At 39.9% G+C, this 26,304-nt stretch overlaps 1 protein-coding gene across 2 annotated transcripts in view; it reads right to left on the bottom strand.

Annotated features, from left to right (window-relative positions):
* Positions 1-26,304, bottom strand: part of RYR3 (ryanodine receptor 3) — a 563,020-nt gene that overhangs the window by 318,148 nt on the left and 218,568 nt on the right. For both annotated transcript variants that reach the window (XM_034938474.3, XM_057299827.2), the window contains exons 4-9: positions 18,695-18,769; positions 16,006-16,084; positions 9,937-10,049; positions 8,488-8,587; positions 5,661-5,754; positions 1,182-1,256 (exon numbers count right to left, since the gene is read on the bottom strand). In XM_034938474.3, the coding sequence (XP_034794365.3) occupies positions 1,182-1,256; positions 5,661-5,754; positions 8,488-8,587; positions 9,937-10,049; positions 16,006-16,084; positions 18,695-18,769 (536 nt within the window). The remainder of the gene's footprint in view (positions 1-1,181; positions 1,257-5,660; positions 5,755-8,487; positions 8,588-9,936; positions 10,050-16,005; positions 16,085-18,694; positions 18,770-26,304) is intronic.

Genomic DNA, 26,304 nt, shown 5'->3' with positions numbered 1-26,304 from the left:
TCCACTTTGTCCAACTTTTTGAAGCATCAATAAATCCAAATCATATTGATAAAAGGCTTGAATTCTTCATGTTTAGGTCTCTGGGGAAATGAGCAAGCAATCATAACCAGAAGTACGCATACATACTTATTTTGACCTCTTAAAGAGTCCATTAAGCAAGAACTAAGGCCTAATGTCCTGCGAACAAGAGTATGTTACTCTCAGATTTTTAATGGGTTGGGAAAGAGGATGTAAATGACTCAAGCCAGTTAGTAAGTGCACGCTCCTTAAAACCGGTGTTCCTTAAACCATCAGCTGCCAATTTCTCAGAAAAAAAAAGTGTGCATATGTGTGTATGGTGTAAGAGAATTCCTAACATTCCCTTCTGATTGCCAATGGATTATCTTCAGGAGCCCTTGGGGGGCATATACCCTGCATGAGAGAGACTTATTTTGAACATATTTTCAGGGGGAGACTGAGCAGAAAGAACTAGAGGGAAAGGCAGAGAAGGAAAATCAGAGGGCGATGCTTAACCCTCCTCTCTCATTCCAAGCAGTTCAGCTCTAGCCTAACTTGCAAACCCTCTCAGCCCAGTAAAGGTCCTGCATTGAAAGCGATCCCCCTTCAGTAGTTTGAAGTTAACCGACCACCTGAGGTTATTCAAGCTTGTGGCTGGAAAGTCTCAGCCTCCTGTTCCTTCCACCAAGGGACAAAACTGTCTCTGAAAAGTTCTAGTAAGTACCTTTTTCTTCACACCTACATTTCCAGTGAAGTTTACATCTTCCTTATCTTATGCCATCGCGACCACCTGTCTGTGTGCCATTTATAGCTAACTGTCCACTGGAGCCAACAAAGCTACTGAGAGGAGACGGAAGACTTATCTGGGTTCCAGAGAACCTGTTTAAGAAAACAAATGGGAGAACTTGGATGGCTTTCAGTGGCCTTGTCTGAGCTTTCCTTTTATAGTCAGCTACTGCAAGGGCAGAAGAGCCTGCCAGCCTCAGAGTCAACACAGTGGCTTTGGAGATTGTGTGTGTGTGTGTTCTTTAAAAACAAAGTCACAGAAATATCAGAACTTAGCTCTAGACAAAGGACTTGAAGGAGTTTGCCAGATGATGTGGAATGAATGAAATATTTAAGAGAACAGCCTGTACTGAAAAAGAAAGTAATCTTGAAAAGGGCATTCCCAGGCCCTCCATTACCTTATCCGAAGGGGTTCCACTCTCCACAGAGACCTGGCTCGAGTCCCAGCTCCCCCAGCTTCGTAGAATATCCTCCTGTGAGCAGAGTTGGAGATCAGCTCCTACTTGCATGACACTGATCAGCACCCGGGTGAAGAACAGCTCCCTGCAGAGGCTGTTCAGGTACCGAGCTTGTCTAAGCCCTTTTGGAGTCAGCAGAATGCAAAGCCAGAATAAGAGGGAAGACAGTTTCCCAGTCTCTCTCTCTCAGAAAGGGTCAAAGCAGCTAGAGGGGAGGGAACTGCTCACCATATCCATATTATGGGCATTTATGCATCATCAGGTATACAAGGGAAAGGCAGGAACAAGAACATCTCCATTTCTACATCAGGAGTCACGATAGCCCAGTTACACAATGACAGCAGACACAGAATGCTCCAATTCCTTCAGGTCAAGCTCCCTGATGTAGTTTTATATCTTTAAAAAATGTATTTGTACTTTAAAAACACCTATTCGACATAGTGTGAACTCATTTCCATCGTTCTAGGGCAGTTGGAACAAAGCTTTATGCTCAGTTGTTACACTGTTCACAATTTTATTACTGTACTGTTGCTTCCTTTCCCGTGTTAAGAATCATCTTTTAATGTGTTTTGAAATAAAATTTTTATTTTAGAAAAATGTTAGGTTTATCAAACAGTTACTAAAGATAGTCCAGAGAGTTCCTGTATGATCTCACTCAGCTTCTCCCAATGTTATCATCCTACATTACCAGGGTACGTTTGTCAAAACTGAGAAACCAACACGAGTATGTCATTACTAGCTAAACTCAAGACTTTATTTGGATTTCACCTTAATTTTTCCTGCAAACTTTTTTCCACTTCCAGGATATAATCCAGGATACCACACTGCGTTCAGCTGCCATGTCTCCCGTTTCCTCTGATCTGCTATGCTTTCTCAGTCTTGCCTTGTTTCTCATGACTTTGACAGTTTTGTGGAGTACCGGTTGGGTATTTTGTGAAATGTGTCTCAACTTGGATTTGTCTGATGTTTTTCCAGTGATTAACAAAGCCTCAGTTTTTAAAGTTTTATTTTAAATAAATTCTGTATAACCTGTGATCGGGGCAGGTTGCTCCACATTATACAAAATTCACAGTTTAAGAGCATGTCTCAAGAACAGCGGTCCCCAGATTACCTGGTATACTGAATCCAGCCACTTTCTGAGAATCTTGTGACCTCTGATCAAAACTGATTATTTAACTGCATTTACATTCACTAACTTAAAATCCTACCTCCACCGTAGAGAATTTGTATGGATCACAATTGAAGTGGTCAAACCCAAGAGGAATCCTGATTTAGATGTTAGAGACAAGAGTTAGTCAATAGTGGTGAAAAGAAAATGTATACTTATTTTTTTTTTCTGGAGAAGTAGTATAATTATGAGTCGATTCAAAATATGAGCTTGGAAGTTAAGACAGACCTGGGTTTGAATCTGGTAGCTGTGTGATCTCGGGCAAGCCCCTTCAACTCTCTGTGTCTCAGTTTGCTTTCTAATAAGGGTACTTATAAAACAATGTTGTGAAAATTTAAAGGACTTTTAAAAATGTTTAGAAAGTGTTTTTTATAAATGTTTATAAACATGCATAGAGGAACACATTAATCATACAGCAATCAATGAAACATGACATCAACAATGGTTACCTCTGGAAGGTGGGATTACAGAGGCTATTTCTCAATCTTTCTCTAATGTACATGTTATCGGGAAATGCCCAATAAATATTAGGAAGAAAATCCGACGTTGCTTTAGAGTTCCTACACCCCAGGTGTCTCTGTACCAGGCCTAGAACGGAAATGATACTGCACCAACCTGCTAGCCACTTAGGAAAATTTGCTAAGATTCTCATTTATGCTCCTCTTTCTCTAGTGCAAGCTGAAAGGATCCCTTCAGGAGAAGAGGGTGAAGTGGCTCACCCAGGTCACAGGTGAGACAGCGCTGGAGCTGGAACTAGAAGATTCTCTACCCCTGACATCTGAAGGATTTGTGAAGGTTTGTTCTTCCCACCTGTGACATTTGGGCGGCTTGCTCCATTTAATCTCACAAGGTTACTGAGGTTGAAACAACTTGTTCTTGTTCTCTAAAACAATTCCAAGGAGAGGAGTATAGTGGGCGGCAAGCTGAGGTGCTTTTGAAAGCTTGGCTGACAGCTTAGCCTTAGCTTCAATAGGTTAAGTAACTTATCCCAGGGTGTTTGACAAGCCAGAGGCAAAGCCAAGGATCAGAGCTCAAAATGTTAGATTGTTAATCTTGGGTTTCCACTCTGGGTCAGTCTTTCCACATAGCCTGGCTGCTCTCAGGATTTACAGGGACTGAAAACGATTTCTTCTGGAGAGTCAGCACCACTGCAATGGAACACCTGCATGCCTTAGTGGCTGCTGGAGTCTTTTAGTGTGCTGTTTCCTATTCTATCATGCTCCCCAGATTTTGGCGCTCCTGGCCATGCTGGCCATTTCTGAGGGTTTACCTGACAATAGAAGACAAAGACAAGGCTTATCACTCACTTCACCTAGACATCAAATAACACCAAGGCATCCTGTTTTGATTGAGACTGGCTGACACAAAGATTCAAGTTCCAGTGTGCTGAATAGCTGCTCACTTACCCCAGTCTCAAACCCTTCATGCTTCCTTATAAAATAAGCCTTATTTTTTTTTGATGATTTTTTTTCCAAAACACAAATTAGAGCCTATGAAATCCTGGGCTAAAGAAAGGCCACCTTCATGTTTATTTAAATGATGGCATGCATGTCTGCTCCAGTGTGCCTATTGTGAAAATCCCTCTCCATCTACTTCACTCTTCCCATCACCTCCTTTCAAACACTTGCTGAGCCTTTCCTTGTAAGCAGAATTTTGCTGAATCACTTGAACAAAATGCCCACCAAATGACTAACCTAAGTAGCATAGTTTCTGTCCAGCTGTTTCTAATTTGGCTCTAATTTTGATGACAGGTGTGTGCATGTGGGTGGGGGCATGCCCATGGTAAATACTTCATTTTTTCCAGTTCCCATTCTTAAAAGTAGAACAGGAATAGAGAGAATGAACTAGGAAAACCCTGATGTATTCCCTCTTAGATACAGACAACCCTGCAAAACTCTTAAAATCTTAGCTATTCATCCACCTGCAAACCTTCCCCTTGATGCAGCAGAATATGATATCAAAGGGACAGTAAATGGGCTATTGTATAGTTTCAATACTGAATAAAAGGCAAATCACAAGTGAACAGGATCACACGACAGGGTAGAGAATCCTTACTTCTAAGGAAAATCAGGTCGACCTAACTTCCCAATCGAGATAACTATCAACCGCTGGACCAGTGCCAGGGAGGCAACAAGTGAATTAAGCACAGCACTTTACATAGGTCTGTGCTTTATGTGTCCTAGGCACCCTTCTGGGTCACATCTGGTTCCTATGAAAGGGTATTCAGAGTAGACAGCAAGTAGGAAGAGACTCAAAACTATAAGGGATACACATTGCCAATGGGTGCTTTCTAAGGTGCATAATAATACATTCAAGCACATTGCTTCTGCGGGGGTCCTTGAGTACATCAATTAGGAAATGGTCCCTGATGGAGAGTCAGCAGCTCTGGCTTCTAGGCTTGCATCTGAAATCAGCCAGTGTGTGACCTGTGGCAGGAGCCTGACCTACATATTCTCCAAGATGTGAAGACTTGTGAGCCCACGTTTCTAATGAAGCAAAAGAAATGCAGTTGACAAGGTTCCTGTAGGCATTACACAAAAGGAAAAGAAAACATGATCACCGGATCAGACTCACTGCTGTCCCAAATTCAATCTAGTTTGGATCTGAGGTTTGATTTTTTTTTAAATATCAGATTTCTATAGTTACAAGGCCAAGCTTTTTATGTTCTGTTCCTTTGATGATAGAATACCAAAAAAAACTCTTTAGTATGCGTTTAAGACTTGGATTCATATCGTCCATGTCATGGTTTTGAAATTTTGAAAAGCATTCATGAAGGGGTCAAGTATAAGGACAAGAACACATCGTCCTTGGCACAGCGCCCTCTAAATGCACCCTTGGCACCACCCCCTGCTAAATCCAGCTTCAGCTGGACATCAGTTTCTCTAATGCTATTTAGTCATAAAACCAAATCAATGAAGTCCACCTTATTTACTTAGCACATGAAATGGGAATAGAGATGATCTGTCTTTGAAGAGCCTGGTGAATAATTTGTTTAAGTGCAGAGCCAAAGAAAATGAAGAGATCTGGAAGCATTACAGAACTGCCTAAGAACAGCATGTGTACAGAGCTCCTCCTGTAAGCAAGCTGAACTGCCATTCCTGTTTTACAAACCAGAACCCATGGCTGGAGGAAGGTTTGTCAATGGACTGACATGTACAGAGTTCATATATGGCTAAATACAATGTAAACTCTTTAGTTTGAGTCATTTGAGACTGGAAACAGCTAGGGGAAGAATGAAGCTACTGACTTACCTGTGCTGGGAATCATTCTGGTCTGTAGGTGGTATCGTCAAACATTCATCATGACCATGGAAAAGACGTACTACATGCCCACCAAGTAGGTATCCTGTAAGAGAATTATATTCTACTGTGAATGATGGGAAGTTTAATGAAGAGAATGGCATATTTAAAAAGGGTAAATTCACACAGGTCTGAGCCAGTTACGGTAAATACTGAGAGAGACACATTTTGATAACTACATATTCCATGAATGCAGGCCTCAGGCAGAAAAGACAGAAAAGTCAAAACAATTCTAATGCTGAAAGTTAAATAGGGCTTCAGAGGTGAGCAAGTCCAACATCAAAAGGTAAGGTGAAAATAGTGTGCCAATTGATATCATTAAAAATCAAAAGGAAAATTAAGTTGCTAATGTTAGGAGTGTCCAGTTGCTTAGGATGTAAGTACACCCAATAACAAATTTCTGGATAAATATCCACAATCTCACTGTGTACACTTTGTAAAAAAAATCCAAATCAGATTGCAGTCATGGGAAAGAAAGGTGCTGAGAAGGGGGTAGCAGACCATTCTTAAGACCCTTTAGGAGAAGGCAACATTCAAATACATTTAACAAACAGATCAAATCTGGTTGCTACTCCTACAGCACAAAGGGAAAGCAGAACTACTCTCCAGCATCCCTGAGTGAACAAGTGTAGACGCTTTCATCAACAAACACTTAGCCTTCAGAATAAGGAAAAGAATCTCAATAGTCATGGAGTTCAGAGATGGAAAGGAAACAATGAACTTCAAAGACATGATGACCCATTTGTCTTCAAATAAATGCTGAACCTTAATTCAAAGAACATAGTAGCAGGAGAGGGGCTCCAGTCCGAGCTTTACCTTGCTCCAAGAAATGGGATTTGTTATTCCTCTGAATTAAGAAATTCTCCAGGCTAGGCTGTTCTCAGGAGACATATGAACTTAATATACCCAATGTCTGTGTCAGAATTTTTAAAGGAAAAAAAAAATCACATAATTAGATCACTTTAGGGGCTGTCTTAAAACTATTTTGGGTGCTGGATTAAAAGAGTAAGAATGAGCAATCACGCCAGAGGAGAAAAGGGTATTATTAGTGAATTTTGTATAGTGACAGTCTGTTATGAGTTCAGTTTTTTTACCTAGACAAGGCAAGTTTTTCTAAAATTCCCTCAAATATTCAGAAGTCTCCTTCCAATTTTCCTGTATCTTTTTGTACTGATAATCTGAGTTATAACCTCCTTTGCATTAAAAATGATTCATGATATATTATAGGGGATTCTTAACAGCTAATTTATTTAGAAAATTAAAGCCCTCCATGACCAACCTCTTGATTAAGCTCTCGTTCATCTCATGATGGAGAGGCCATGCCCCATTTGGAGTTTATCCTTTATGGTTTTTGGGCTCCTTCCATCAATATCCTACTCACACAGAGAACACTGCCAAGTGCTGGTGCATCATGACTTTTCTTAACTGAAATCTATCAGGGCCATAGTCAGGAAAGCAGCATCATGATGAAGATCACTTACGTTCTTAAGGGCTGAAGTGGGTTTCTCACCAGTGGATGCTGGAAGGACATTTTTCTACAGAGCAAGATGACTCAAGTGATGAGTTATCCAGACTATATTACAACGGCACTCAACACTTCTATAAGGACCTTTTGACATGATTTGCAAACACTCCTTAATTAATTTCCACAAGCCCTCTGTTGGGACCAGGAAATAATTTTATTCCTAAGGTGAAAATAAAAAATTTAACATGGAGAAGATTGAGCCAAAACTTTCTTGAGAAAGACTTAAACCCAGAGCTTCTTGATTCTTAATAGAAAGGGATTGACTGACAATAGACCCAGGAGGGTGGGTTAATTTTGGCACAAAGGAAGAGGGCTAAACACATCCTACCTTTTAAAGCCTTCCACTTGTTGCCAAAAGAGTTAAGAATTTGTCTTTTCCTGAGTCTTCAGTTTAGCTATCATGCATTCTGAAACTGGGGTATCACCTTGACAACTCTGTTTTCCTTCTTTTTTCAAACATGATAGAATAGACCGGCATTCCCAGTTTGAAAGTACTAGACTTTAATAGGGCTAAAGCCTGTGATGAGTATTTTTAAAAATTCTGATCTTGCTATAATGTGCCAAAATGTAACACAATAGCCCATAGGTCACTGACATTTGATTATTCTTCTCAGCTGTGGTATTACCTATGAGTGAGGTAAGGCCAGTACATTTATTACACAACTTGAAAGGTGTATTGATTTTTACCTGATTCTATGAAATAAAATACGTTGAACAACGTTGGATGACTTTATTTCCAAGGGAAAAATAATTTCACCTCTTACGTTAAAATGGCCTTCCATAAATACAAGTGAAAACAAATGACCAAACACTTTTATAATAGAGTAAGTGCTTCGCCTGCATGGAGAGATGCATAAGGAGAAATATAAACCATGTCACCTTCTTGGCAAATAATCTCTTCTAAAACTGAAGGTGCTGAGGTCTTTATACTTACAACTAGTAAGCAAAAATAAAAATGTGGAAACTCAGGGAGAGAGCAAAGGTGCATATCCAAGTCCTGAATACACGTAGTGCTAAAACAGTAGTGGGCTCCAAGGGGTTAAAAAAAAAAGTTCAGGGATGCTCATGTAACTGGAAGTTAGAATAGAAAATAATCTGTACTGAATTCAGAGAAAGAAACTCAAGTGAGCTAAAATCAGGCTACCTGTGTACCAAGACATTCAGGTGAGATCTGGGAAGTAGCAGAAAATGTCAATGTATACAGCTCAAGAGAGATAGGCAGGCTCAGGGCTAAATGCATTTAAAGAAGCACACCTTCTTCGATGCTACTTCCTGAGCACGTAGGATGTACATTCCAGAGTGTTTGCATAAAGGAGGCATCCACTTGTATGTTACCATTTGATACTGAGAGATGCTGCAGCAGAAACAGAAATGAGACATCTTTTAAATCACCAGTCCAGTGCCGACAGAAACAGCTCACCTAGAACTTCAAGGATTAAATTAAACAGCCTTACTGTCATCTGGTTCTTTCTATACAGCCTGTGGGAGATTTCTCCACCTGATCTAGAAGCAGCTTCAAAGTGGGACACTTTATTCTGGGGTGAGGAATTATTCAGCTACAGAGATGGCAGACATGTGTTGACTTCATCCCCTCAGCTGGAGCTGATTCAACACCAACTCATAAAATGTCCATTCTTTGTAGGATAACTCACAAATGGGAAAAATTACCCAACACTTGGCCTAGGCAAAGTAAAATCTGCCCACAGATTTTACTTCAGTTGACTCCGTGAGAAGCTTCTCTGACGTTTCTCTCATCTTCAGGCATCCCCACCCCCAGACAAGTGCCTGACACAAATGGTGCTTTTTATTACCCAACCTCAGCTGCAAAATCTCACTGGCAACTTCCACTCTCTGCGATACCCCATGTCCTGAAACATTGTACATTTTCTTTCTTTCTCCAACATAAACTTATTTTCCTATATTCGATCCTTTCTTGTTCTTCCCTAAACAAGAGCTAAACAATGTAATAAATTCAGAATAATGGGAGTTAATGTGCATATAGCGCTTGGGGCATTTTAACAGTTTGCTGGATGCAGCACCATAATCTAAAAGAATAACAGGTTAGTTCCGGACACCATGATCACGCGGCAGCGGACAGTATTTAATCATCCCTCAAGTGCAGTTGACTATTGAACACGGGTTTGAACTGCACAGGTCCGCTTATACATGGATTTTCTTCCACCTCTACTCCCCCTGAGACAGCAAGATCAACCCCTCCTTTTCCTTCTCTTCTTCCTGTTCAATGTGAAGATGACAAGGATGAAGATCTTTAGGATCATCTACTTCTACTTAATAGACAGTATATATACTTTCTCTTCCTTATGATTTCCTTAACATTTTTTCTGTCTTACTTTATTGTAAGAATGCAATATATAATACATATATCATATAAAATATGCTTTAACAGGCTATTTACATTATCAGTAAGGTTTCCCATCAAAAGTAGGCTATTTCCCATCAAAAGTAGGCTATTTCTTATTAAGTTTTTAGGAGTCGAAAGTTTTAGGAGTCGAAAGTTACACTTTAATTTTTTATTGTGCAGGGGGTCAGCATCCCTAACCCCTACATTGTTTAAGGGTCAACTCTATATATGTAAAAGCATCTTATTCTATCCAACCTGCTGTGGCTCAGTTCTTCATGGCCATCTATTCCTAAAGGAAAAATTTCTGAAAACAAAAGACTCTTATATTATGAGGTACTTACAAGGTATCTTTCAGAGGACACGCTGACGAGGATGAGGTCATCGCCAATTCGAACTTTCTCTCCTTCGGACCTCTGTTTGGAAGCAGGATGTATAGTCCACCAACAGGCTTCTCCTACATGAAGGCTCCTTGAGTTAGTCATTGCTTCACAGAAGCCAGTGTCCCTAATTTTGCCCCTTGTTCTCCTTCCTCCTAGGACAACCCTTCACGTGCACACAACAAGTGCATATTCCAGACCTCAACTTCTGTTGGTCTCTAACCGTTCCAGACAGCCCCCCATCTGCTCTTGACTATGTCTGTCATTTTCATTTTCCCTAGAGACGGAAAAACAGTGTTTGGAAAGGAGTATTGGAGGCCGGAAACTATAGCAGCCTTTGAGTATTTTTAATGCAAATAGGAAAAATGCTTTTTATAGTCTTTCAAATTTCTGTTTTGAGAATTGACTCCAATCAAGATCACCAAGAATAAATAAATAAATAAGAATCTATGTCATTGGTCTACTGCACACTTACACACTTTCATCTTTGTCTCCCCCTGTCCTAAGGGAAGTTTTTTTAAAGGCTTACATCTGCAAGGACTCAGACAATAAGTGAGAAATTGATAGCAAAGAAGATAAATTGACATTTTGGAAAAAGGAAAGCAGGTGGAAGCTTTTAGCCAATAAAAAGTGAAAACCCAGGTCTTTCAGTAAGAAAATGGAGATGAAGAAACCATCAATAAAAAGCCAATTCCTGCTGCAGAATCTCAAGAAAGTCCCTGGACTTGGAAGCACCAGCTACCTGCGAAGGCAGAAAATGGGTTGAAAACGGGACTGGTGGAAAGGTTGAAAAGGACATTCAAATCCCTGATTCCTTTCCCTGCCCTGCACAGCCAGAAGACCTCTCCTCCTCCACGCGATAGAAGATTAGAAGTTTAATCCATGGAAAAGCCAACTACCAAGGGTCTGGTTTTGGAAATACCAGACATTGTCAAACAAAGAAGTAGAGTCTTGCTGAAAACAGAATTCAAACGTTATACCCTGATTAGTAAAACCCCACCTCCTTTCCCTCCCTCCCTCCACCCAAATTTGAGGATCACCCTTTAGGGAAGCCAAACTAGCTAAGATAAAACATACTGTGGTTTGAGGTCACCAGTGAAATGCTCAGGTCTCTCCCAGTTGACCTAAAAGTGAGGCTTAACAGACAACAAGCCTCAGCCAGCTTCTAGTCAGCTTTTACTGCCTTGATGAGAACATGAATGAAGACCAAGGACCACCTGACAACTGAGGAAGGTCTCTAACGGGAACCACAGAAACAAAGTGAAAAGAGAAGAGACTTGGAGAAAACAAAGATTATAGAGAACAAACGAAAACTTAAAAAATCTTATAATTAATAATCTCAGAGGACATTCATGAAACAGCTATATTAGTATCTATGAAGGATCCCTTCCAAGGAAAAGAAAAATACTCACTGATCCTGGAAAAAAAAAACAAAACAAAAGAAAAGAAAAAGGTGGTGGGATAAAGCTGAAAAATTCTTCCAGAAGGAAGGAAGACAAAAAACAGAATTATCAAAAAACCAACCTAGAGGAATTCCAGAGAGCAAGAACTGAAAAAAACAGAGAGAGGAAATTAACAAAGAAATACTATTAAAGTTTTTTCAAAGCTGAAAAATGAGCATTTCCAGATTGAAAGAACCTACAGGGTCCCTAACACAGTAGAGATTAGAAACCCACTCTAAGGTGCATTCCAGTGAGATGTCAGAACAGAAAGAGGCCACGCCAAGACACATCGCTGTGGAATTTCAGACACCAAGGCACAAGAGACGCTCTTAGCTGCTTTCAGAAAATAAAAACAAGTCACACACAAAGGATAAGAAATCAGAATGTAGACTTCTCAACAGCCAGACCATTGGCTAGTAGAAAGCCTTCAGGAAGCTGAGGAAAAAAATATTTCCAATATAGAATTACAGTAAAGTGTGTATGACTTGTGAAGCTGTAATTAGGAAATTTTCAGACAAAAATTTAATCCACATGCATCTTTTCTGTAAAAGTTACTAGATAATGTGTTCCACCACAGTGAGGTGGTAAACCAAGAAGGCAAAAAACAAACAAACAGACTAAAAAACCAGAAAACAAAAACCAACCCTGTAAGATCTAATAAACATGGAATCTAGGGCAAGGCAACAGAAATTCCCTAGATGATGGCTGATGTTTCTAAGAAGATGAAACTGAGAGAACAGATCATGCAAGAGAATCTAACCAGATTTTCACTTCTATAGGAAAGTTTGAAAATGAATACATGATTGGGTCACAAAAAAATTAAGCAAACAAATAAGGCAGTTATTAACTATTGGAAAACTCTAAAGTAATACAATAAATTACCTGGTCAGAATATATTATGTGGCTCATTTGCAAATAAAAGTTACAGTTATAGCAGTGAAAGTAGTTAATATTGATTTGATAGTTAAATAAAATAGATGAAAATCTATTGGAAGGATGGGAAGAGTGGAAGAAAAGACAGGGAAGAGTGAAATAAAAGCAAAATTTTTATCAGGACATCCACAGTTAATGCATAATCTAGAAAGAATTTTAAAAAGCATTGTTTTAATACGTATATTATAAACAAGTGGTAAACAATACTAAAAGAGCTGAAAGTAGATGCCCCAGAGAGGCAAGCATCCAAAGGAGGGAGGGCAGGAGACTGGTGTTTATAATAAGCTCAGGAGCACTATTTCTCTCTTTAATCTATGTGTGAGTACTACTTCAATTAAACTAAACACGACATGACAAAGAGGTTGAGCTCTACATTTGAAGGGGAAAATGTTGGTATGCATCTTTAATGTTCTCTGAGGACCACCGAAGGGTGTCCACGATGAAGGGGGTCCTGAAGAGGAACACACAGAAAGAGTATTTTGCTTCCCTGCCCTCTCCCACACTCTGGAGCCAGGGATGGAGCTGTCCCTGAAGCAGTGGGATGGGCCAGTCCAAAGCCGTAAAATACAAAATAACACTTTTAGTGTGGGTATGCTTTAAGCATTTCTTTCCTCCTAAGTCTAAATTCTAAAGCTATATCTAAATCCTAAAAACAAAACAATTAAACAACTTTAAAAGGAGACCAGAATAAGTAATTTTACCCAAAATCAAGGATAAAATGATCATCAATTCTGTGTTAAGTGTGAGAATGTACAATTCAATGGGTTGGGGAAAAATGCTAGAATTGTTCAAGAAACTGCCCCCAAACTTTCTCCTCATATTCTCCTATAGTTTCAACTCCACTACTGGGCAGTTTACTTGTTTACAACTCTGAAGGGGTTTCTGAGCCAGAAGTGCATTCAGAGAACTAGCCAGACAGGAACAGGGTACCCTTCTGTTGGATTCCGTGTGAACCTCCTCCTGCAGTGAGGAGAATCTCCAGGTAATGCTGAACCTCATCTGAGTTGGAGGTGCATCCTCCTTGTCCCTCACAAACGCCAGCTAGCTTTCTTCAAGGAGAATATCACATGAGTTTGGGTGAGAGATGCAAAACAAACGTAAGTTAGTTTAGGCTCTAGGTTTTCATGAAGACCTAGTCAAGCCTTCTCTCCCTGTCTTCCGCCACAGGTAGCTTCTCAACAGCCAGCTTGAATTTGGGTTAGTTCTATGTGTTTGCCTTGTCTGTCAACAGAATTCACACCTAGTCTGATTTTAGAAATTTTTAAAAACTGATGAAAAGAGTAATGTTGCCACTGTTGTGTCCCTTTATTTTTATTTAAGGCTCTAACAATTAAAATAATTCTCTGAACACTTGACTAGAAAGCGGTGTTTCTCAATTTCTTTCCAATCTCAAAAAGTATCAAGTTATTTTACTGATATAAATACAGTGACCATATTTGACTTTTCTGATCATATTCTTCAGGATTGACAGTTGGTCTATATTTAGAAAGAAGTGTATATTCAGAGTGTGGCACTTCACTCACTTTGTAATTTCCAGCAAGGTCGACAACACCTTAGAGGAAATTATATTTTAAGACTAACACTTTGGCTGAAAACAAAGAAACTTTAAATCAAATTCAAATCTAATATTATTTTAGGAAAAAAGCCATAATGGGCAAAGGCAGGGCCACTTTTTTGCTTGGTACAAAAACAGGAAGAGGAAGAAAAGAGCAAGAGGTTCCCTCAGGCACTCTCAGGACACCATTGTGCAAGACATGGAAACACCAAGTACACGTGGTTTGGATGCTGGATTTTTTTTTTCTAGATCTATAAAATTAGGCAACCTGGATCCTTCCATTATGAACTGACCTAGCTTTAGAATAACAACATAGGCTCTTGTCTTTCTTTGGCTACCCAACATTGGAACCCTCTTCCTATTTAAGGGAGAATGTCATATTACAGACTGTATTCAAATTAGACTTTTCCTGCAGTGTGCCCTAACCTGTTTTCTCTTCCTTGGTCTCTGTTCCTACCCAATTTTCAAGCCTGAGGCTCCAGATTTAGTGAAGGCTCTACCAAACATCCTTCTAGTAAATTCTTATTCTTACCGAGTTAACCTGAATCAAGTTCTCTTGTTTGCAACAAAGAATCCTGTTTGGTACCTAGCCCAACCTCTAAATGGAGCAGAAATTCCACATGTAATGCCCTTGATGGATGGTCAGATTGTTCATGAATATTTTTAGCCACAGGGAGCACCCGATATCCCAAGGCCAGCTGTTCTCCTGCTCATTAATTGCTGATGTTCCGAAGTAGTTTTCAAAATTGATGTGAAATGTGCCTCCTTTCAACTCCTACCCACTGCTCTGTTGGTCTTTGGAAGAACCCCAGCAAGTCAGCATCTTGTTTGATATTACAACTTTGAATATCTGTAGATTATTATCTTAGTCCTCGGTTCTTTATTTTTGGTTTCCAGTGAGAACCTGTGTCATCCTGATCAGCATCTTTAGCACCCACCTTTTAACTGTCAATATTTTTGACTATACTAAAAAAAAAATAATAATAATCCATTGGTTCCCAAAGTATATGATGTATATCATTGGTGGGAGGCAATTAAATGACACTGACAAATACAGTGAGAAATTTATTTTCATTTTTACTACTTTTTTCTTTCGAGACGAAGTCTCACTCTTCTCCCCCAGGCTGGGGTGCAATGGTGCGATCTCGGCTCACTGCAACCCCCGCCTCCAGGGTTCAAGCGATTCTCCCACCTCAGCCTCCCGAGTAGCTGGGATTACAGGCGCCTGCCACCACACCCAGCTAATTTTTGTACTTTTAGTAGAGACGGGGTTTCACCATGTCGGCCAGGCTAGTCTCAAACTCCTTACATCAGGTCATCCACCAGCCTCGGCCTCCCAAAGTGCTGGGATTACAGGCATGAGCCACCGTGCCCGGCCCATTTTTACTACCCTTTTAAGCCTTCTGATGCTTTCAAATAAAGTTTTACATTTGGAACTAGTGTATCATTAACATGTTATAATATTTGTCAACATCTCTTCAATTACTTAATGACATGGTTTTCATTATTTTACTTTTATGGCAAGCAAAAACAGTTTATACTTACGGCAATAAGTTTTGTCTGTAAAATTTTAAGTACAAAAGTAATTAAATTTAAATAAAATCATAAAGTAAATGATATAAAGGATACAGTGGAATGGCAAAATCACGATTACAGATGTCAATAACATTTGGAAAACACTACTTTAGACATAGCTTGTTCATTGCAGAACAAATTAGGACTACTCCTTTGATCTAGACACTATATTTCATTATTTAAGCCTTTATTACGATACCTTTATTTTTTGGCAGTCATTTAGTATCATTGGTTCTTATCACGAATGATTTGTTCACTTACTTTCAATACCTAACAACGTTAAAGAATTGTTTTTCTTTGAGATTCTGACTGACTGTGGTAAAAACATTATGTTCTCCTTCATTCTTAGTTTCCGTGTTTCCATTACACATTCTTTCTCTAGTCCATTATTCTGCAATTTTTTTTCAGACCTATTTCTTAACCAGGTTGGTTTGGAATCCCAAATGAGTAACGCATTCAGGGTCCTTCTCAAAAGCCCTTAGCCCAAGACCCCCGCTGAGCTCAAGAGATCTGGGAATGCTGACTCACCTGTGGCATGTTCCCGTAGACCTACATCAAAGGCAAGTTTGTCTGTCTGGGATCTTGATGTAGTCAAGCATGTTAGATACTGTGAAAGAAGAGCAAATACTAGTGAAGTCACACTCTTCCATTGAGTCTTGGTATCTTACCGCTAGTTAGCTTCTAGTTAAGTTCAACAATGAGCTACTGTGAAGACAGCTCTATTTATCTTGTTTATTGGAAAGTTAATTGGTACATGCCTTAATACAATACTTTCATTTTTAATTATTATTATTATTTTTAGAGTCAGGGTCTCATTCTGTTGCCCAGGCTGGAGTGCAGTGGCATAATCCTAGCTCACTGCAGCCTCAGACTCCTGGGCTCAAGCAATCTTCCCACCTCAGCCTCCCAAGTAGCCAGGACTACAGGTGTGTGCCACCATGCCCAGCTAATTAAAATAAATTTTGTGGAGATATGGTCTATCTATGTTTCCCAGGCTGGTCTTGAACGCCTGGCTTCAAGTGATCCTCCTGCCCTGGCCTCCCAAAGTGTTGGGATTACACATGTGAATCACCCTATGCCCAGCTGAAAATACTTTTACAATACACTTAAAACCTCAAAGATGCTCTTATCTGATGACTCAGTGGTTAAATGTATAGAACTATATGTTATAGAAATGAGTTAGAAATATTAAAGATGCCTTAAAGATGTTGAGAAACTTTTTAATTAGGAACAATACAAATGGAACATAAATGACCAACAATAATAATAAAGCTAGATAACCTTTGATACTGCTATTTAATATAATATTATGTTATTATTTATCAAGAATGTGTAAGAACCTGGAACATTATTTACAATACATGAAGCTAAAAAGTAATATATAAAATAGTACAATTATAAGTTAACCTGTACTCAAAAATTTAAATGTGTAGCAACCAGACTAAAAGGAATTACACAAAAATGAAACACAAGTTGATTTTGGATAGTGTGGAGGGACATGGATGACCTTCCCACTTCTGTTTTTGGTTTTTCAAATTTTCTATGAGCTTTAAAACTTCTCAAAATAATGGTCCTTTTTCTTATTATAAAGATACATGGGCAGGTAAAACTTACAAATGATTGTTAAACTAACTTAATAAAGCATCCAATGGCCTCCTTCACTGATGGGCATAGCAGCTCATCTTAGGATTAGACTGAGAGGCAGGTAAGCTCTTGGGATGTGCTTTCTAAGCCACAGTTCTAGTTCTCTGCGAGAGGAAGATGGAAAATCATTGCAATGTAGAAAGCCATATCTTATAGGCTTTATTCCCAGAGCTGTACTTAAAAGGAGCTAGCCAGTAGAGAGTATATGTTCACTGTGAGTAGAACTTTTTTTTAGGAGGGGTAAACTTCATGTAAATAATGCAAGTCTTTGTGTCACTACCATGATATTAGCTTGTTTTTGAAGCCATAAGAAGTATGCTTTTGAAGTTCTGTTTATTACATTTAGGTAAAGACAAGTGTTGGAGTTTTATTTACCCTATAGATAAACACCAGATTCTGAAAGATAGTATCACCTTCTCAATTCCAGATATTATCAGGGTTCAAAGTTTCCCTACTCTCAAAAACATCTCCATCTCCTACTTGGATACACTTCTGTTTGGACATTTTTGTTTTTCGTCTTTTGCCATGAAGGACTACAGCAGACGAATGTTCAGGCTGAAAAGGTCAGCTTCTTACCAGTGCTCAGAAAAAAAAAAAAAAAATGCTGCAGCAAATGAATTATTTAACAGGCAGCTGTTGCTCCTGTTGTCAGTTTGATAGTTCAAGCCTTGAGATGAACTTTGCATCATGCTGCTGGTATAAATGTGTAGAAATAGTCTTGAATTAACGTATCAGTTTTCCACTAGGGCTAGAGGAAAATGACAAGCCTTTCTTATACCGAAAGAAAGTGAGGATGATACACTATTGGAGTGGCATATAGTTGACTGAGTAATAATATTCTCCTTAATACTCCCTGCAAAACTACAATATCTGCCTTTTAAAATATTGTAAAATTATAATTTTTTGTAAATTATAAATAAATTATATGTATTTAAAATGTAGCAATTTTTTCAAGTTACATTGAGGCATCATCCTTCTGTCAATTCTGGTTCTAGATCCCTGATTAGTAATAGCCATGCAGCTTTCTGTGACTGCCTTGCCTCTTGTCTTCCTCGTGTCTCTGGATCAGCATCACACCTGCAAGTTCTTCCAGGACTGAAAACAGTGAGTACCATTCTATTTCTCTTAGCTAGGTAAAGGAGGAGAACTGTCACAAAATTTCCAATTGATTGGTTTTTCTTCTATGCTGGTTATCCTTGTATACTAAAGCGATCTGTTACTCCATAAGCCATTTGATCATTTGTCAATTCAACAAATATTTATTGAGCATCTAGTATATCAAAGCACTGTATTTGGTGGGGTTATAGGTCTAGCAAAATAAGAAAGAAACATGGCCCTCTTCCTCATGGAGTTGGAGGTGGGGTATCAGACACTGATGAAACAAAAAACATAATTGCAATTATTGCAAATTGAGGTAGGTCATATGTAGGAAATGCCAAGAGGATAATATGCTAAAATTAGTTATGTTCCAATTGTTCCTGCTGTTACGTTGTTATTGCTGGCTTCCTGTATTTCCCCCTCTTCAGTTTTTCCTTCTCCTTGAATGATGAAAGCGGGCACCAGAGCTGCTTACCATTCCGCTGAAAGAGTGCCTCAGGAGAACTGCATGGCCGTATAACAGGGTCCTGTGGCCACCTCCTTGTGCTGCCTGTGGGAATGAGGAAGAATAAGGTCAGCACATGCCCGTTGTGGCTTCTCCGGGAGCCAAGCAACACAATAATTCTGGGAGACAGACTACCAGGAAAAGACCCACTGCAAAGCTCCTAAGGAATTCATTCCAGAAGCAAGTGGCTGGTCTACGGGCAGAAAGAGACGTGTGACCACAGCCATGCAACATCCTTGGGAGAGGGTGTGTGGGACCAAATCTATTCCCAGAAATGGCCTCTGCCCAGGATCAGCAGAAACCCAGAGCTGTTCTACCAGAGAAGCATGTAAGTGACATAGGTACTGCTTACCTTCCTTTGAAACTTCTCAGAAGCGTTCAGAGTGAGAGAGAGAAACAAATGTGATGTAGCCATAGCCTAGCAACACAAAGGCAGCGTGGCAGGCGGCACATGGTCACATTCTGTGCCATGCAGTCTTTTCCCTTCAAGGCACTTATGCCTTCTGCCCACTCCCTTAAATGGGTCCTTTATACACAGATCTCACCAACGAGAGATGGCTCTGAAATCCAGGACTTTAAAAGGGTAACCAGTTATGCAGAAATAGGTCCTTCAGTTGAGAGACCATCTAGGTATCTTCTCTGCCTCACCAGGCAGTTCCACTTTGGCTATTTGCTCAGTGGCTGCCCAAACAGTGGGAGAGGGAGGCATGAGAGGGAGAGATGGCCCGACATAAAGCCACTGGTGTCTGTTTCTTATTCTTTCCCTGAATCTGATTCACACGTCACCATGCTGAACTGAATAGTACATGATAGGAGACAAAACTGTAATTTATTATAGTTAGAGGTGAGTAGGTCGCATGGAAAATGGAGATCTACAGAAAATTCTAGGAGTTTTTGGCATCAACATTTCCAACCTCTCACCTAAGTATCTCTTCATCATGCTAAGCAGCAATCAAGTTTTTGATCACACACCCTTTTTGGAGAAAATATTTGAGCATAAGCCCTCCCCTCCCCAAACATGCACAGAAAGAGAATCTAAAGCTTGAGATAAAAATTAATTATGAAGATAATTCTAGCATTTTTCTTCAAGGACACCTCTTATGCAGTCCATTTTATTCAGAGCTACAGACTGGCAGCCCAAGGACTGGTTTGAGGCTCTGCCCCTCTCCCGTGTCCACCTGCAACCACACCAATGAGCAATGCGGAGGAAAGGGAATCAGGTAGTGTGGAGGACAAAGCCTGGAGTAATTTTATTTCAATTCTATTTGGATTAATAGAATCACCTGCCAAAAAGATGATTTTTCATGTCACATAATGAGCCTAAAGAAGAGAAAAAAGATAAACGTGGTATCATGTTCCAAAAAAGCCGGTAACTAAATATAAATGTGGCTGCGCTTTTTCCCACAGCTACAGAGATTATTTAAGTGTTCTCCAGGCTTTAATACTGTGTGGAATTACAATGCTCTTCACAATATTTTTAAATTTCTTGAAATCATTTGCACTAACTTTAGTTTCTGTATTTATAAATGTGTCAACAGCTAATGTTAAAATTAGACATACCAAATAATTTTCACATCTTGCCAATCTACCAAAAATTGATCTTATCCACTTATATTATTACAAGTTAATGGATGGCTCCTGATGGCTTACACTGTGGGTGTGTCCTCCCAAAACAGTCCTACATCTCAAACGGATCCACTGACCAGCTTATACTTCCTACCTTCCTCCAACTCTTCTTTGTCCCTACCAACTCTCTAATCATAAGAAGAATTAAGAGTCACTGATCCCCAAAAGCTGGGGGAGGGGGGTGTCATGTTTTGAGAACCATTGCTTTCAGGGAACAAGCAAGCCTCAAGTGCTAGAATGGCAAAAGTGGTTTTCCTACAGAGCTTTTGATAATTATCATCATGGTGATTACTACCATTGGGCACACACTACTGAGGTTTACAGAGATTAAGTAGCTTGCTCAAAGTCATATAAGTTCCAAGTTCACAGTCAGGATTTAACAAAAGTGAGGGCACTTAACTATGTGCTATACTGTCTCCTTTTCTGAAGTTTGATGATGGGGGATGAGATTTGTGTATAAAAATGATGTTACAAATGGAAACACCTATTAAAATAGGTGAAGGCAGAGAGTATTGAAATAGACTAGGAGGATAAAGAGGTATCATGCAATGACCTTATTGTAAAAGTAGACCACAACATTCTGGTAGGACTGTTGACACACCTCCATAGTAAGAGAGAGGAGCACATGTGGGCAAAGGTCTGGAAGTGGAAAGAATAAAGCACATATGGGGACTTGCAGACCATTCGCTGGTTTGTGGTGGGGTGGATGAACAGGAGTAAAAGGACATGACACAGGATGTAGGTGAGGGGTGGCCAGATTATGGAGGGCTCAGACTGACTGGCTCAGTGGATGGACTTTGTTCCACAGCTAACAGGATACTGGAGTAGATTTTTGAAAGGACAGTGTCACAATCAAAATTGTACCTTAGAAAGGAAACCCTGACTGCAAAATGGTGGAAGAAATGGGACGGTCAAGCCACAGAAGTAGAAAAAAAAAAATTGTCTCATTCCGTTTCCATGAAAGCATTACGAGAGGTGAGCAGACCAGAAATCTTGGTGTCATCCTTCACTCCTTTCTTCTTCTCATACTCCCCCATTAGTTCAAAGCATCTTTTGGTGCCACCTCCAAAAGATACTCTGTATCCCACTACTCAGCACCTTGCGCCTGCCAGTCTAGTCCATTCTATTGCCACCAGGTCTCACCAGGGTTTTGTTAATCACCGACCTTCCAACTGTGCTCCCTGCTCTGCCCTTCCTCCTTTCAGTCACGGCAGCCAGAGACATCCTTTAAAAACTGTCAATCACATCATGTTACTTTCTTGCTCAAAAACCCACAATGGCTTCCCACCATACTTAAAATACAAGTACAAAGTCCTCACTGTGGCCTCTAAGGCCGTGCATCAGGTAATTTTTTTTCTGTAAAAGGGCAGATAGCAAATATTTTAGGCTTTGTGGGCCAAATATGATACTGCCTTTTTTTTGTTTGTTTGAGACAGAGTTGTGTCCCTCTGTTGCCCAGGCTGGTGTGCAGTGGTGCAATCTCGGCTCACTGCAACCTCTGCCTCCCAGGTTCGAGCAATTCTCCTGCCTCAGCCTCCCTCCTGAGTAGTTGAGATTACTGGTGTGCACTACCACACCCAGCTAATTTTTGTATTTTTGGCAGAGATGGGGTTTTCCCATGTTGGCCAGGCTGTCTCAAACTCCTGACCTCAAGTGATCCACCTACCTCAGCCTCCCAAAGTGCTGGGATTACAGGAGTGAGCCACCATGCCCGGCCTTAATGTATTTTATTTTATTTTATTTTTTAAAGAATTTGCCCTTTAAAAAATGTTTTTAAAACATTCTTCTAAAATTTTAAAAACCTCCCTTACCTAAAGGGTTGTACGTAAACAGGCCATAGTCTGGATTTGGCCTGTTGGCTGTAGTTTGCAAATCACTGCCCGGTATGACCTGGTTCCCTCACACCTCTCTAACTTCACCTGCCAGCAGCATGCTCTCCATCACATCCTCTGCTCCAATCATACTGGTTTTCCTCTGTTTTTCAGACTCGCATGCTCCCACCACAAAGCTTCTGCACACGTTTCCCTCTGCCTGAAATGCTCTTCCAATATTCTCACGGTTAATTTCCACCCTTTATTCAGTTCTGTGCTCAAACATCTTATGAGAGAAGTCTTCTCTGGTCAAGTCTTCTAAAAGAACAATCATCCTTACTCTGTCACATTTTCTGCTTTATTATCTCTTGTGGTATTATTTTTAATATGAATTTATACTCTCTCCCCCTAGAATATAAGCTCCATGATCATGTTGTATCCTCTGCCGTGCCCACGTCAGTGCCCGGCACCATAGGAGGCATGCATTAAATATTTCCTGAACGAGTAAGTAATTAGGGGAGGTGGTGTTTTGGTTTCTTCTTACAGATGGAAAAAAAAAAGGCATAGAGAATTTAATAAACATTCCCATGATGAGCTTGTCAGCAACGTGTTTGGATTTGAACTTAGGTCTAACTACAAATTCTACTCTTTTCATTGTTTGATACTAATTCTGGAATAACATTCCAGGAAAGGTGTGATATGCTACATAGAAGATTGTGTGGGTCTGCTCACAAAGGAGGTCCAGACCTCAAGACTGGGAAGATTTATCGGGATGGCAGTCCTGTCCCTGCCACGAGTGACCTTGGCTATTACCATTGGCAGAAGGAAAGTATTTGGTTCCATCTCGCAGGATGGGGGTGGATCAGGGAAATGCTGGTAAAAGGCCCTGATGCCATGTCCAGAGGAAAAATGTTCCACTAGCTCATTAACTCAATCCTCTTGCCCATAATTTCAGAATTAATTTCCATTACTGACGTTTCTTCTAGTAGTTCCCAGAGGATATTGCTTCCCAGTCAGATAAACCAGATACGGCAACTAAGGAGGGGAGGGGACTATGCTTCTATCCAGCCACACACAAACGTTTCAATACTGTTAGAGCTCCAAACCAACTTCCTTTAACATCTTGAACCCTAAATTCCACTTTGGGAGTCCCAGGCAATAAGAAATCTTCCAAGGCCTCAAGAAGGCTCCTTGCTGAGTTTGTTTGGAAGGTCATATTCCTAGGAGGTCTTGTAGGGGATGAAGTCATTTTCCAAGCATGGATGTGCACTTTAATTTTCTCTTCCTTTCACACCTCAACTTCAGTTACCCTCTTTTAGGCTACAGAAGAAAGAAGTCTTTCTGGAAGCTCACAGAACAATATTTCCTGAACAGGCTGGAGCCCTTTTACATTGCCTGGGAGGTTTGCATTTCCTTTGACACAAGAGACAACTAAATAGTAATGATGCCTTATAAGTAGAAAACAATAATACTTAACAGTAGAAATAAACAAAAGCAAGTCACCCAGTATATTCAGTTAGAAAGCATAATGAAAGATTCTACTCATGATTTCCACAAAATGTTAAATTTTTAGAAATCTGCTTAGGTGAATGCAACCTTTAAAATCAAACTTCAAAACCTCATTGTATAAAATAAGATTTGATTTGATGAAATGGAAAGGTGTACTTTGTTACAGGATGAGAACATTAATATTTGTAACTGCTTATTCCCCTAAATTTAACTTACAGATTTAATACGGTTTTAATTACAATTCCAATGCGATATTTTGCAATTTCACAAATTGCTATAAAACGAATCTGGCAATATAAACAGTAAGGATTTTTTATTCTGAAAAGAACCAAGGTTTTAGTAAATGTTATGAAGCCAAGTTCATTAATTCACTCTGATACTCTGATTCAAAGAGAAAAATGTGGCACAATACAGACAGTCCGTAAACAGGTCTGACTATATCAAAGTGTAGCATATGACAAAGCAGATTTCAGTACAACAGGAGAAAGGCGGGGTTATTAAGCACAAGTCTCCGTGAGATGCGGATGGCAAATGAGAAAAGCTTTCAGTAAGATCCACAGGAAACATAAAAAGATAAGTTACAGATGGATAACATAATTAAATATTTCATTTTAAAATTAAATTCTAAAACAACTAGCATGCAACGGAAGAGTCTACATTCTTCACAGACCTAATACTTATCCATGCTTTGATGCATCAGATATACTCAAAGGAAATAGAAGACAGATACGAATGTACCAAAATTACTGAAATTCAGAACAATGGAAACACCAACATTTAATAGACTACAGAAAGACTTTGTAACACTATGACAAAAGGGTTACTATCTCGTTGAAATGTAGGGAAAAAAACTAAGCCTCATAGAAGTCGGCAAAGAATATGAATAAATGACGCATGTTAGAAGAAAATTCAAACATATGGAAGAGATTCTATCTTTTCTAGTAATGAAAGGAATGACACTTGAAGCAACTTTGATATATCATTTTACATCTGCAAAATTTGCAAAAGTGGGGAAAAAAAAGCTTAATGCTGTCAGAGTTGCAATTTAGCTGATGAGATTCCAGGCAAGGTGGTACGGAATACAACCCTTTTGCAAAGCAATATAGAAGTATATGAAAAGGGCCATAAGGAAGTCCATAACCTTTTCTGTAGTGATTCTGCTTCTGGGAGCAATTCAAGACAAGCAAAGAAAAGAGTGCACCCAGCTGTGATAAGAGCATTATAATAGGTGCAACAAAACAAAAAACCTGGAAAGAACCTAACTATCCCAAAGAAAAATATTACCTAGTAAATTATGAGGCTTCTTGAGGATGTTCTATGCTTTACCTATTAAAGAAGGCAATTATAGAGGTTATGTGGAAACACAGAAAAACATTTATGATATGCCACCGTGGGAAAAGCAGAAAACAAAATACCTTCAAGTATTACATATAGGCAAGAATAAGGAAACCTATGAAAATGAAATAGCCATTTGGCTGGCTGCCAAACCACTGAATTTTTCCTTTTCTAAATTTTCTTTAACACTATTACTATATCAGCATTTTGGGGAAAAGGATAGTGTGTGTATGTGTGAGTGGGGGGGTGGTGCAACAACATGGTACGTGTGTTTAATGAAATCGAGCATTTTAAAAGTATTTTGCCTATTCCCTGTACCTTCAGTTGCTTGTGGGTACGATTACTTTGCCAGGATCCTCAGGAAACCACCTTACCTACCTGAAAGGCAGATGGGGACACATATCTAGCATCATTGCTTTTAAGACACTGACTCCAGAGTCTTTCTTTACCCTTGGTGTTACATGGAAACGCTAGAGAGGCAGCCTTTATTGATGATACCTGACTCCCTTCCCCATAGCTCCCTCAGGCTCAGCTCCAGACTCCAAAGTAAACATCTCCTGCTGCAGGGATTCGTTGCAGTTGGGTCCCAAACCCAGTGGCTCCTCTGACTGTCCCTCTTCACTTTAAATCCCATTCTTGTTTTTGGGGACTTGGTGCATTCCCTGCTTCTCAAGGCTGCCTCACACAGCTGTTAGATTCTAGGTCTACCCTGCCCTACTGCTATAGGCTAGCAGATCACTCCCTTCTGGCCAAACTCCAAAGATCCTACTCAAGCAGACTGCTCTTCCAGGAGGGGTGGACAGATAGTGTGTCCGGAATTGGTTCCTTCTGGTGGGTTCTTGGTCTCGCTGACTTCAAGAATGAAGCCGCAGACCTTGCGGTGAGTGCTACAGCTCCTGAAGGTGGGGTGTCCAGAGTTTGCTCCTTCCGGTGGGTTGGCGGTCTCGCTGACTTCAGGAATGAAGCTTCAGACCCTCGCAGTGAGTGTTACAGCTCATAAAGGTAGTGTGGACCCAAAGAGTGAGCAGCAGCAAGATTTACCATGAAAAGTAAAAGACCAAAGCTTCCACTATGTGGAAGAGGACACCAGCAGGTTGCCGCTGCTGGCTCGGGTGGCCAGCTTTTATTCCCTTATTTGGCCCTGCCCACATCCTGCTGATAGGTCCATTTTACAGAGTGCTGATTGGTCCATTTTACAGAGTGCTGATTGCTGTGTTTACAATCCTTTAGCTAGACACAGAGTGCTGATTGGTGCATTTACAATCCTTTAGACAGGCATAAAATTTCTCCAAGTCCCCA

The sequence above is a fragment of the Pan paniscus genome, chromosome 16 (genome assembly GCF_029289425.2).
Source record: "Pan paniscus chromosome 16, NHGRI_mPanPan1-v2.0_pri, whole genome shotgun sequence".
In the NCBI taxonomy this organism is placed as follows: Eukaryota; Metazoa; Chordata; class Mammalia; order Primates; family Hominidae; genus Pan; species Pan paniscus.
Note: the sequence above shows the minus strand (reverse complement) of the source record. Positions and strands in the feature narration are given on the sequence as shown.